Here is a 14,427-nt window from a genome sequence, read left to right on the forward strand (position 1 = left end):
ACAGCTCAACAAGACCTTAAATACTCACAACAAAAGTAAGTATGTAACTACTCCTATTCTGAAGGGCAGAACTGCTGAAATAATTTAACACCTAAAGCAAGTAAAAACTACTGGATGAATGTGAACTCTAATGTATGTGAGAAGTACACTTATTCTTTTGATGGCTTTCCTAAACTATATGGCTGTTAGTGATTTCTCCATTTCTATTAATTCGTTCAACACAAATGTGTGTGCTGTGTCCAGGCATGATTAGTTGTTGAGATGCAATAGTGAATGTGACAAGATATAGTGTCCATAGTCATAAAGCCCAGAGTCTGTTGGTGATACCAAGAGTAAGTAGGAAATTATCGCCCAGGTGAAGGGACTATAAGTGCGTGCAGGGTTAGTGTCTAAGGAAGAGAAAGCTGTGTGAAGGAACCTACTTCTGAACTGAGGCCCTAAGAATGAGGAACTGCTGTTCAGAGAAGGAAGAGAAGACTGTTCCAGGCAGAGGATCCAGACATGTCTAACACAAGCAACTCAATATGATTGAAAAGAGACCAGATTTCATTCTGAGGGTAGTAGAGAGCTTCACTCGGATTAGAAATATGACAGAACCGGATTTACGTGGTGGACAGCCCTCAACTCCATTTACATTAATAATGTAAGCTGGTAAAACATTTAACTGTTCTCAAATTACTTAAATACATTCAGACATAAACGGTATAGGGAGTGATTAGTTTGAGAGTGGGGGAAAAAGGAGCATTTGGGAAAGTCGCTTCAGAAGAAGTACAGTTGACAGTGGAAATGGAAATATGAAAAGGAATCCACTAGTCAGGAACGTGGAAGAAGAGCATTTTAAAAAGAGAGAACAGAATATGTAAATACATAGAAGGAGGAAACTGTAACATGTTCAAAATTCCAAGTAGTTTAATATTCTCAGAGTGTTTGAAACAGGATATGTGGTGAAAGGCTCTGTATGCCATGGTAAGGAGCCGGAATCTAATCTTTTGGAAAATCTAAATAATTTAACAGGTAAGTGGCATGGTCAGATTTTAGGGGGTTTTAGACAAATCAATCTTGTAATGTGGATGATGCAGTAGGTAGGTAGTGTGTGTATCTGAGGAGAGGAGAGAGACATACAAGGAAGAAAAGCAGTTAGCAAACTGTGGGTATAGACCAGGCAAGAGATGACAGAAGCCTGAATTAAGTTTCAGCAGCAAAAACATGAAAGAAATACAACATCTGGAAAATATTCATTGTTAAAATGGACAGGACTTTAATAGTGTTAGGGTATGAGGGTGAGGGTGATGGAGACGTAGAGAATAATTACCAAGGAGCCTGGATGGGGGGGTGGGTAACCAAATAAGACTTCAAGAGGATGAGCAGATTGGAGAAAGGAAGCCAATAAGTTCTAGCAAGGCCACGCGGGCTGTGAAGGTGTCTAATAAACATGCAAAGGGAGTTGTCTAATAAGCCAAGTGTATGCAGAGATTTGGAACATGACCACTGATATTCCTGGAATCATTAATATAGACAATTTTAAAGTACCATGATAGCATAAAAGCTGGTTTAAAAACCACCTACCATCCCCAGAAATACTTCAAAACAGTCAAAAAGTAGGAAATAAATATTTAATCACTATAGAAATTAAGAAATGCTTCCAGCATTCTTTTACTACTGAATCAAAGAAAGAATTAAAAAATCACTTACATAATATTTAGGAAATTTAAAAATGAGCATACTACATATCAAGGCCTGTAAATAATGTTGTCAAAACCATATTCAGAAGAAAGTTTATAACCTTAAACATATTCAATAAGAAAACATTGTAATAAATAAATTACGTAGTCAATTCAAGAGGAAAAAGAATGACAAAACATCATTAAGGAAGGCAATGGTAAAGGATGAATAAAGACAGCAACAGCCACAGTAAGGTTTTATATTTATATTGTGGCATTTCTTTATTAGGGATTTGATGTGTGTTTTAAGCATGCTAGTATCTGTATGAGGACTGCTATTATATTGTTAGTTGTTTACTTACAAACTTGTACAAGTTTTGAGTAGTGTCCCAACCCTATTCTTTCCTTAAGCTCTGTTATTTTTAGAGTATGACTCACAGAATTCAAGGTTCTGGTAGATGCACATATATCACATTATAGCAGAAAATCTTTACTCAGAAAGTAAGGAAGAAAATCAAAATGCATTGATTTTGTCCTCATCATGGAGGAGAAAAAATGATTTCAAAAAAAAATATGAAAAAAATAAAAGCTTAAATGAAAACAATAATAGTGAATATTTTAATACACACTTTTAGAATTTGAAGAATTAAATAATACAAAAATAATCACCACACAGGACTTGACTAATCTAATCAGTAAACTCAATAAAATTTTATCTCCAACAAGGAAAATAGAAAATTATTTTCTAATTCTCATTACAAACATATGAAATAATCAAATATTTAACTATAATGAAAATGTTAATAAGTCCCAAAATGTATTTAACAAATTACATGCTTTAATAATCTATCAACCATATTAGACTAAAAAGCAAACCAAAAATGATTCCTAGACCAAGGAGAGTAAATAAACCAGAACTACAGCTATTTAGATAGAAACATAAAAAATGACATTTCTTATAAAAATCCATGCAAAACAGATAAGGATGTTTGTTTCAAAAGAAAAAATGAATAACTTCAATATTTGTATTACTAAAAAAGAAAACCAAAAATACAATTTGGAAAGTCTTTGCATTGTTTCACTAATTATAATGAGCATTTGTTATATTTTAAGAAAAGAACTGTTCACAAATATTTTCTTAAATAAGAAGGAATGAAGGATCAGCGGTGTCAAACGTAGTAAGTATGATAAGGAAGAAAAGGTGTACATCAAGGTGTCATTAATGTTCACTAGGATTCTTGTGGAAGCAGTTTCCAGAATAGGACAAGGCAGACAAGAAAAGAAACTAAATTTTGGAGGTCAGGAATCATTGGAAAATGACTTTTTGAGAAGCTTGGATGAAAATGGTAAGGGAAAGCAGTCTGCAGCTAAAGAATGGGAGGAGGTAACACAAAATCAAGAGTGTATTTCTGCTTGGTTTCAGGACGGGCCTCTAATATCACCACGTCAATAAAACAAGTTTCTTCCATTAGCATACATCTTCATCATTGTTAGCTCAGCCTCTGTTCTAAGTCTCTGACCGAATCTACCCACCAATCATGAGGCTGGAAAGAAGGAGGCATCCTTGCCTACATGGTGTCAAGTTTTTAGGAAATATTGGACTAATCTATCTTTCACTTTATACACACACATAGAAAGTTAGCTTGTATGTTAAGGGAATAAAAAATGAAGACTAGAATTGGCTATGTTAATACAATATAATACAAATACACTGAAGGGTTTTAAACAGTAATCAATAATAGTCAACTAAGCTTCTTTTTAAAAAATATTTATTTATTTGTTTGTTTATTTATTTATTGAGGGGGGCAGAAAGAGAAAGAAAAAGAGAGAGAGAATCTGATGCAGGGCTTGATCCCAGGAACCATGAGATCAGGACCTGAGCTGAAATCAAGAGACGTGTAACCAACTGAGCAACCCAGGCACCCTGCCAATTACGCTTCTAAATGCTTGGAGGCATGCGATATCTTCAGAGTCCCTGATTTTTCTTTTTATCAGAAACTAAGATGTGCATATCTATGAAAAGAACTGTCATAAAACATTACAAAATAGTTGGCTCTGTGACGAAAGTTTAGAAGTTTCATCCCTCATTAATTGCAACAGAAAAACATAAACAGATGTCAGGGAAGGTCCTGATTAGATAAAACGAAAATGATTTCAGGGCTTTCTTTAAAAAAAAAAAAAAAACACTTTCATATCAATTCTTTAATTAAAGGTGTACCATTTAGGGGCGCCTGGGTGGCTCAGTCAGTTAAGCACAGACTGCTGATTTCTGCTCTGGTCATGATTTCACTGTCATGAATTAGAGCCCAAAGCCTTGCCTCAGGCTCTGCTCTGGGTGTGGAGCCTGCTTAAGATTCTCTGTCTCCCTCTGCCCCTTCCCCATACACTAACTTGCTCGCCTGTGCTCTCTTTCTCTCTCTCTAAAAAAAAAAAAGTGTACCATTTAGCATAATTTCAAAATTCTATTTGATACTGCCTATCAAAATTATTTCCTATTTTTTGTTAGTATGTGATAAAAATATCCTCCCCACATTATGTTTAAATTTATAAGTAGAATTCACTATATTCTAACTGCCAAATGCAAACTGTTTTTTTTCATTCTTATAAATGACAAAATTCCAGGGCACCTAGGTGGCTCAGTTGGTTAATTTGCACACTTTGGCTCAGGTCATGATCTTGTGGTTCATGGGTTCCAGCTCCACGTCAGGCTCTGTACTGACAGCTCAGACCCTGGAGCTTGCTCTGGATTGTGTCTCCCTCTCTCTCTGCCCCTCCCCCTCCTAGGCTCTGTCTCTCTCTCTCTCTCTCAAAAATAAACATTTAAAAAAATAAAAAAATAAATGGCAAAATTCCTTCAAAAACATGAGCTTTATGAGAAATCCTGATTTTAAGACAGTTTTGTGTTTTGCCTCAATTTGTGGCTATATTCTCACTGGTATTCTCACTGGTTCTCAGACATCTTTAATGCCTGCCTCATCTACCTTTGCTTCTTTATAAAATAAACTGAAACACTTGAGAACTGGTTATATATTTATATGTAAATATATAACTCTTAGAGCTATATGTCAATATAGACAATCTTTCTATGTATATCTATGTTGGTAATATAAACATCAAACTGTTTAAAAGGAGAGAACTTTCTGCAAGGGCTACATAAGTGAAGGAACAAAGAAATAGAAAACACATGAATAAGCGCAAGCCACAGTGATCTGAATTTTTGTTATCAGAGAAATTATGTATCAACATAAAAACACAGACAAAACACATAATTATCAAAGGCAGCAGTGCCCTCTTATCTGTGGGGAATATGTTCCAAGATCTCAGTGGATGCCTGAACTCACAGATAGTACAGAATCCTATATATATTATGTTTTTTCTTATACATACATACCTATGATAAAGTTTAATACATAGATTAGGCACAATAAGAGATTAACAACTAATAATAATAAAATAGAATAATTATAATAATATACTGCAATAAAAGTTATGTGAATGTGATTTCTCTCCCTCTCTGTCAAAATAATTTATTTTACTGTATTCACCTTTCTTCTTGCGATGATGTGAGATGATAAAATGCCTACATGATGAGGTGAAAGACATAGACACTGTGATGTAATGTTAGGCTACTACTGACCTTATTGACCTTGTGCCAGTACATCAGAAGGAGGATCATCTGCTTCCAGACTTCGGTTGATCATGGGTAAATGAAATCATAAATAAACAGGACTACTATGAAATGAGTGACAGCTGTTGTTCTTAATAAGTCATAACCAAAAAAGTTAAGCCTGACCTGGTGTTCTCTTAACTCCCATCCATATCAACATACTCACTAGTGTAGTGTAATGATAGTAACTATGTTGAATCACTTACGAATCAGAAACAATGCCTTCTGCTATTTCACAAACATGCACAAAGAGAAGAGCAAATGTAAGAATCCATCTCAGGTTATGTCCAGGAAAATGAAGCCATGTGTTGTGATGAATTTGTACTTTCGAACTTTGACTTCCCCACCCTGGAAAAAAAGAGAAGAAATAGAAAGATGAAAGTATTAATTATAATCATGGAAATAATTCACATTGTGATATCATTTGGGGGATGGGTGGTTCCTCAAACAGGAACGAGATGTGCTTTCTAGGGTAGCAATGAAAATCCTGGTCTATTTTCATTATGTTAAAAAAACTAACAATTTCAATTGTTATGAGACTGCCTCGGTTAACACATTGACATTTGCTGCACTGCTCAAGAATAACACCAACTCTGGGTGGTAACATGGTTAATTCATGCTAATCAGAGCTCTTACTGACAGGTCCCTGATTCATTCAAAAGGAAACTGAGTTAATGATGATGTTAATAAAAGCAATTTGGTGTCTAAACTCTTTCAAAACATGGGATTTGCAGGGGGACTAATGAAAAAAGCCATATTTGGTAATGAAATGTAGAACTCATTACTTGAGTCAACTCAATCATATGCATATCATGTGAGAAAAATTATAACCTATGAGTGGGCCAGCACTATTCATCAGAGGTAGTAGTTTTTCTCAAAGAAATTTTTTGTCTGTGGAGAAGCCTCACATACTTCAAGAATGAATCGGGGTTTGCACTCAAAATATTGCAGGAAGCAATTTCTGCAAAAACAAATGGGACCCCTGAAGCATTCTTTGAAAAGCAAGTTTATTCATGTCTTAGTTGTTCCCAAATGAACTTCATTATTGAAATATTAGTTACATTTAAAATATTGAACTGGAATTTATGCTGTAAACTCTTGCAAGCAAGCTTTCCTTATACCTGATACTTCTTTAGGATTTATTTATGATCTCTCACTAGCTCAAGGAGCCAATATTATAGATGAACAGTCTGTATTTTTCCCCACCTCTTTGACAATGTTCACTCTGATTCTACTTGAGTCAAATACTCTTTCGCCAGCCTGTGTTTGAGGCTCGAGATGCAAACAGACAAGACTGTCACAGTAATTGCCCTGAAGAAGTTGGATGAATGTCAAAAATGAATAATTAACTGTTGTAATTGCAATAAAAAAATATATAGGCTACTTTTGGCCAAAGGGCATTGTCCTACCAGCAACACCATGTAAACAACAATTCGTGTTTTTATATATGGCCATCATAGTCCAAATATTTAGTGTCTATATCAAGAGTTGCACTGGCCTCTGCATGATAAGATATATAACAGAAATTCTTTGATCACTGTGACAATGCCAGGTACATAGTAGTCTCTCAATTAACATTTGTTAAATTAAGAAATAAAATCATACAAATTATTTTTAAACCTCCTTTTAAAGCAGATTGTTAAACTATGCTAATTTTCTTAAGAAAATCAGTCTGGTAGCTTTTTCATTTATTTTTATAAGCAACATTGTGCATGGGAGTATCAAACACTAAAATCAGATAGTGGTTACCTCTTGAAGGGATAGGAACATAGGATGTGGGAAGAGTAACAGGCTCAGGAAATAGTACACAGAGGGATTCACTTATATTCTCACCATTAGATTCCTTAAGATGAGTGATGACAGACTCAATAGATGTTTATTATATTAGTCTTTGTCATTTTTGTACATGAAATGTATTTTAAAAAAATTTAAGTTAAAGGTCTATTTTGGTTGTTTTGGGGAAGTGATGCAAATTATATATAATTGCTCTAAATAACTGGGTTTTTGTTATATGTAAGCTGAAAAATAGTAGGGAAAACTGTATTTTTAACTCTTTTCCAAATAGTTCACATAAGTATTCTTTCTACCTGGAATGCACCCTTATCACTCCTACTCAAATTTGCAAGTTCTGTGTCCTCAGGTCCCCAAACATGTCACTTCCCATGCAATCTTTCCCACTAGTCCCAAGAATTAGTTGTTCTAGCAAGTTAATGCCCAGGAAAATGTATTTCTATATCTGCACATGAGCTTACAATGTGGGATAGTCATTTTTCTCTTGACTTTGATGCATCTGTTTCACTGGACAAACCCAGTGAATATTCCAGGTCAAGTACTATTCCAGGCCACTTCTGAATAGTGCTGGCCCACTCATAAGCATTTTACCCATTTTCCATTCTCTTCAACCAGCACAAAACAAGTGCTCAACAAAGGATTTAGATCTATCGCATATAATTCTCTTTCCCCCTTCTTAAAAAAACTGCTGCTACTACTTCAAGTCCATTTCTAAGAAGGCATCTGACTTCTATTTTATCTACAGAATATCCTATGCCACAAATATAAATAATTGGGAAGCACAAGATACTTGTTTGTTCTTTTCCCACAGATTTACGCATAAGTTTTCATGTCGGAAAAATTAAATAAACATTATACCAAATCTCAGCCACTAATAAGCCTTTTAAAATAAATATTAGGTGATGAAATATAGGACAGTAGATTACTTACCAATAAACAATATTGGAAAAGTGATAAACAACAGGAAGACATGAGGGACCAGGTTGAGGGCATCCACAAAGCAGGGATTTTGTAATACACCACGACTGATATTATATGAAGAAATGTTGTTACCACAGAATGAAAGGCTCATTTCTTCTTATATGGTTTACTCTAAAAGGAAGAGAAAAGAGAAACAGCCTCTTATTATTAAATTCCCTTTTATAAAATCATAGCCCTAAGGAAGAGGTTTTATTATAAAATTAACCCCCTTTATTTTTGCAGTTGTGGAAATAGGAAACTGTATGCCAAAATCATTTGAGAGTTTCTTAGAAAGGCCTGTGCATTCTATAGATCATTCTCTTTCAATCTTTTTTTTTTCAGAGAAAGATATTTTATTTTAACTGGGGAGATATGTCATTATTAATATCTACCAATGATGGTACCTTAAAGAAGCGTGTGTTTGACTAAAATGATTTCAAAGAACAAAAATGGTCATATCTCAAGAAAAAGAAAGAAAAAATGAAACTATTCACCGATATTACAAAATAGTGTAATATCAAATCCTTTTTCATCTTCTCTCATTGAAAATACAGAGACCAATGTGGCTGCAAACAGCAATCAGCCTTTCTCTGAAGGATATTAAAACCAAGTGCTTCAGACAAATTAAATATAACTCAAGTGACAATTTAGTGAAATTACTCAGGTCCCACAGTCAGAGAATATTCTTACATGAAATGCACCCTATTCAAGTTTTAAAACAAAAAAAACATCTTTTAATTAGAAATCAATATTACATTAGAGTAGAAGTAGACAGATTTAGAAAGGAAACAAGATAAACCAGAGGTTTTTCTAGCTATTGTTGAGACTTTGGCTTCTACTCAGTGAAATGGAGCCACTGGGGGTTTTGATCAGAGGACTGACATACTCTGACTCACATTTAAAAAAAAAATTAAGTTTATTTATTTTGAGAGAGAGGGAGAGAGAGAGGGCACACTTGCGAGCCAGTGGGGGAGGGGCAGAGAGAGAGGGAGAGACAGAGAATCCCAAGCAGTGCAGAGCTTGATGTGGGGCTAGAACTCAGGAACCTCCAAGATCATGCCCTGAGCCAAAGTCGTACGCTTAACTGACTGAGCCACGTAGGTGCCCTCTGACTCAAATTTTAAATTAATTCCTCTCATTGCTGTGCTGAAACAGATGGTATAGGAGCAAGGGTTTGCTTCATCAAAATACTACTATGAAATTCTGAAAAGTTTTAGCCTTCTGAAAAAATCTTTTATAATGCCTCCTATTTACTCAGTCTCTGCCAAATTCTGGGCACTTTGCATACACTATCCTTATAACAACCGTGCGATGTTAATTATTTGTATTTTACATAAGGGCATCGTGAGGTTCAGTAACTTGCCAACCAGTAGAGAAGTGGTGATCCATATCCATGTGTCTGACTTAAACTATTTTTCTCCCACTGCATCATGCAGCCTCCAACCTATTTTTTTAAACATCTTCTCTACTGTCATTAAAAGAGTAGAGTTTAAGATTTTAACCTCACTGGACTTTGGAAAGAATCTACACATATATGTCACACTGGATTCTGAGTTAGATTATCAAAGGTTGGCGAAAGTTTAAATGAGTTTATAAGTACCTTTTCTCTCTTCCCATTCATTGAGAAATGATTTAGCAATGGTCACAAACAATATTTTTTCCTAGGAAAAAAATAAAGAGTGTTACACAGAAAATACTGGCAACAGTAGGTAATCTGTTGGAGAAACCAAATTTCAAGCACAAGTTTTATAAGCTTTATATTACTAGAACTAACTAAAATGCCTGTGCTTACAGTCTGTAGATACTTATATGGAATTCCTCTCACATATTGTTTCTGTTAAGCCCTTTCATTGAACATCATTGATATGATCTCTAGTTGAGACCTTTTCTCATTGAAAAAATTATATTAAAAACAACTCAAGATGAGGGTATATACTTGGCAAATTCTTAGCAACTGTTAAGGCTCTAAGCCTCATAGAATAATTAAAAGCGGTGTGAGGTTTTTTAAATAACAGTAAAATGGAATTTGTAGCTATGTGAGGTGATGGATTTTAACTACACCTACTGTGGTAATCATTTCTCAATACATCTGAATTAAACATCATGCTGTACACCTTAAACTTATACAGTGATGTATGTCTATAAACCTAGAAAAAACAAACACCTAAAAAATAATAGCTACTGATGGAACTTCTAAGACTATTTCTTTTATTAAGTAGAAACGATAAAAAGAAACTTGATCTCACTCTTACTGAAAGACATGTATAAACTGTTTCCTAGAACGAACGGGAAATAATTTTTACTTTTGCTAATTTTATAATTTTATTCAAAATTATGCTATTCCAATTGGTCACATTTATAAATCTTGACATTTAATCATTATCATTGCACCAGACACTAAAGTATAATTTGAATTTGCAAAACATATATTTCATTGGCTATAGTAAGTCTGCCTGCTATGTTTAATCAATCCTCAAACCTACCAATCAAGTAACTTCTGGATAAATGTGTAACGGTGGAATGAAACTATCAGAGCACTACCGCAAGTTGAAAAAGTCAAAGAACGTTTCCAGTCGTGTACCTGATGTCTGAAATTCTGGGCCATTAATTAACTATAAAAATACTTACTGATGCTGAACATGTGCTAGGCTTCTTGGGAAACCAAGAGTGCATATGATAGAAACAGTACCTGTGGTCTTAGACTGTATAAATCAGACTACACTAATCCCAATAGTTCTTGGTATAATGTAAAGGTTATGATCTACCAGACAGGGAGCTATACAATGATATGATCATACTAAAGTATACACTTCAGATTAATAAAGTGAAAGCTTTAGAATGATTTCTTCCTTCTACCATAATCTCTAACCTCACATTCCCTGGGGCTCCCAACCTGTTCTCTACCTCTCACCACATCTCTCCTTTTGTTTTTGTTTCTGTCTTTTCCTCCTCCATCCATTTCCCTTTGACCCTTAGCTTCTTTCTCCAACATACAGTGCACATGTGGCACATCCTAACAGTCAGCCCATATTATTACAACTCAACATGGGCAAAAAGAGGAAAGGAGTAAACTTATAGATATGTTGATAATTACTGTGTTTACCAAAGGCATTTTATTCAATCAGGATTTTTAATTAATTTTTAAATCTCTGATTGTCATTCAGGGTTTTCCCTCCCAGAACCCTGATTAAGTCAGGGACGCTTTGGGAACAGTGTAACGTGCTGCTGCTCTTGCTGGCTAAACTCTGTCACGTGACCCCCCGAGTCCTGCCCTTTCTGGAGCTGTCTAGTTCAACTAAGCACGGACAGAGGCCCAAGCATCCAGGAGGAGGGAGAGGAAAAAGAGGCCAGATGGGAAGACATGACACTTTTCTCCCCACGAGCACACATCTACTGAAAGATGTTCAAGTGTTTATGACAGCAGACAGGGTCGAAGAACTTGACTGAATGAATCTTAAAGACAAATGTCAAAAGTGAAACTCTGATTACAGGGATGGTCTGCAAAACAGAAAACACAGAAAGAAAATACTACTTGAGGACCAAACTTATGATTTCATCGCAAGAATCCTACCCTCAGTATTCTTTGAAATACATTATATGAAGTTCCACACCCTCAGGAGTTATAAAATTGGGATTTAGTTGATGACTATAAAGTAAAGTAAGTAAAAACTAACACTCTTTCCTGTTCACCCAGAAGAAAGTGTCAGTTTTAAGGGAGCAACAGCCACAGGGAACTTAAACATGCTGGAAACACCTGAAGAAAACATACTAAAAGCAATATAAAAACTTAATTCTTATATACAACATAAGTCGTTTTTTAGTTATTCAGAGATTAACTATACACTATGAGAGAGAAACATGGCATTGTAAAGAATGTAGGGCATGTAATCTAATAACCTCTGAAATTTCTCATTCAGTCAGTGGTTCACAAAATATGACTAAAAGATGTCTATCTATCTATCTACAAATGACAGATCCAAGTAGGAAAATCACTAGCAAAAATGACCACTGATTTCTGATTTAGTGCCTGATCTCAATGCACCCGTTGGAGTTCTATCGCACACTAAAGGAAATGGTACTCAGAAGATAAGATTCACACATGCCAGTGGGATATATATATTTTTTAATTCCAAACTTAACAAAAAGGAAAAAGTAAATACCTTGGGCGGTCGCTTGATGCTGCTTCAAACCCCTACTCGTGCACTTGCACTACCTTCAAAACACCGGCTTCCTACACTGTTTTAAGTGTAAATTTCAAACCCAGACGCAGAACTCCTAAAAAGTAAAGAGTAACAAAAATTAAGCAGATAGAAAGCAACTTCATGAACAATACAGGAGAATGTCTCAGAGAAAAAAAAAAATTAGTAATAACTCTCTGCACTATTCCTGGCTGGTTTTAAGTAGGAGTCGGCAAAGTTTTGTAAGTAAAGCTGGAAACCTGATCCCCACGCCCTCTCTTCCCCGGCTGGGGCCGGGTGCCTTAATCCTAGAAATAGCTACCCTGAAGTCAGAGCGCCATGTGAGCGCGCGGGCGCCTTTTGATTGCCAAAATCGACAGTTTACAGTTACTCTTAAATTTTTTAAATCATGTTTATGTAAAAAATACAGACGCACTTACTCCGAAGGCAGTTTTCCTCCCCTAGGCGAAGCACGCAGGGCGACGGAGCGGATTATTTTTAGGGTGGTGGGAGATCAGCTGCTGCCTCCTATCGGGTTTCTAAATTGCACAAACTGCTCTGAGCTGGGGCGGACACGACAACTCCGAGGCAGGAAACTGGGCAGAAGCCCCGAGTGCAGCCGCGCCTGGGACTGGAGACCCTCCCCACCCCCGCTCGGCCCTGCTTTCCGTACGGGAGCGACAAACTTGGGGTGCGCGATGCGGCGATCTCACAAACACAAGTAATATGTGTGCCCCAAACTTCATTAAGCACGGAAACTTGCAATGTATGAGTCAATGATTCTCTGGAGTCAGGTTTTCAAACGTCAAAACATGCAAGGTACTCAACTTGCACTTGTAATTTCCCTCCAGGTTCTATATGCCTTTTATTAACCACAAAAGGAAGCGGATCTGGGGAGTTCACCTTTTTCCCCCCCGAGCGGACCTGGGAAACGAGGGACTCATTCAAGGCAGAAGACCCCGCTGCCAGGCTGTGTGGGCGCGTACAAGGGTCTCACAGCAGCCAGGCGGGCTCAAATCTAGTATTTGCCCCAGCGACCGGGAAAACTTGGTTCCTCCTCCGGACCGGCCGCGGCGCTTTTCCGAAGGGCGACCGTCACCCTAGCTCCCCGAAAGTAGGACTTCGGCTTCCACATCTGCACAAACAGTTCGCCCACTCTTGCTCCCTGCGTGCGAGAGAATTAATTCTCAAGGAGATAACGTGTTTAAAATACACTCACCCCACAGTAAATAACTGCCCCCAGGGCGCAAGCTGTAAATTTTGTCCCCGGGCAACCCTCTTTAATTAACACGCGATTTTCTGCGGGGCCAGCCTTCGATCAGCTTGAAGTCATCATTGTTCTCAACCATTGTCCTAATATGACACAGGATGGTAAGCAGGCGGGCTGGTGCCCCCCAGGCTCCGTGCGCGACCGCCCAGGGGCACCGCTCCAGGAGCGCGGGCACCAGGAGCGGGTCCTCGGACCTGCGCCCTAGCCCGGGCGGCCACCCCACCTCCACGCTTGGCGGACAGAGACTGACCTCCGCCCTGCGAGCCCCGGGGATTTCCCGCGGGCGCCTCACTCTCGGGAAGGTCGCGGCGTTCCCTCGTGAGAGCCGGGCCTCCGCCAGCGACTGAAGCTTGTACTCGCGGCCGCTAGAGGTCTGCGGGGCCTCGCGGGACGACATCTGGAAGGGTCCCGAAGACCGTGGTCCTACGGCCCCTGGAAGTTTGCCAACTGCACCCCAGAGCGGTCTGCCACGGCACAAGCGCACAGAGAAAGCGTGCTTCAAGAATGGGGATCCGGATACTGTGGGTGGATCCCGGGGAGACCTGGTGAACTAGCCGGAAGGGGGGCCTAGGGCTCCCCAGGCGGCTGGGGAGAGACACCTGGAAATAGTGGGTGCAAATAATCCCCAGATGTAGACTCTGAGTGTCACTACAGATAATCAGGTTGACTCTGAGACTTTATATCTATATCTATATCGATATCGATATATCACTATTATTAAGACGATTTTTTAAGATTAAAAGTCATGCTTATTGTAGAAACTGGAAATTATGGAAGAATATAAGGGAGCCCAAGGAGCCCCCAAACCTATAAAACTGATAACATTTTGTTACATTTTAATGGTGAGTTAAAGCACGGACCTGAGGGCGAAGCTGCTATCAAACCCTGCTACCTGACTCA

The 14,427-nt window shown here is 37.7% G+C and overlaps 1 protein-coding gene across 8 annotated transcripts in view; it reads right to left on the bottom strand.

Moving 5' to 3' along the window:
• ABCC9 (ATP binding cassette subfamily C member 9) overlaps positions 1 to 13,953 on the bottom strand; it is a 129,210-nt gene extending 115,257 nt beyond the window's left edge. Inside the window, exons 1-6 of one of the 8 annotated variants that reach the window (XM_019834670.3) lie at positions 13,778 to 13,953; positions 13,161 to 13,422; positions 12,240 to 12,354; positions 9,680 to 9,740; positions 8,050 to 8,211; positions 5,535 to 5,676 (exon numbers count right to left, since the gene is read on the bottom strand). In XM_019834670.3, coding sequence (XP_019690229.1) covers positions 5,535 to 5,676; positions 8,050 to 8,191 — 284 coding nt within the window. In that variant the 5' untranslated portion in view covers positions 8,192 to 8,211; positions 9,680 to 9,740; positions 12,240 to 12,354; positions 13,161 to 13,422; positions 13,778 to 13,953. Of the gene's footprint in view, positions 1 to 5,534; positions 5,677 to 8,049; positions 8,212 to 9,679; positions 9,741 to 12,239; positions 12,355 to 12,693; positions 12,971 to 13,160; positions 13,423 to 13,476; positions 13,756 to 13,777 lie in introns of those variants that run through there. The other 7 variants (XM_019834669.3, XM_019834668.3, XM_011283836.4 and 4 more) reach the window with 7 other exon arrangements.
• Between the last annotated feature and the right edge of the window lie 474 nt (positions 13,954 to 14,427).

Source organism: Felis catus, chromosome B4 (assembly GCF_018350175.1).
Source record: "Felis catus isolate Fca126 chromosome B4, F.catus_Fca126_mat1.0, whole genome shotgun sequence".
Taxonomy (NCBI): Eukaryota; Metazoa; Chordata; class Mammalia; order Carnivora; family Felidae; genus Felis; species Felis catus.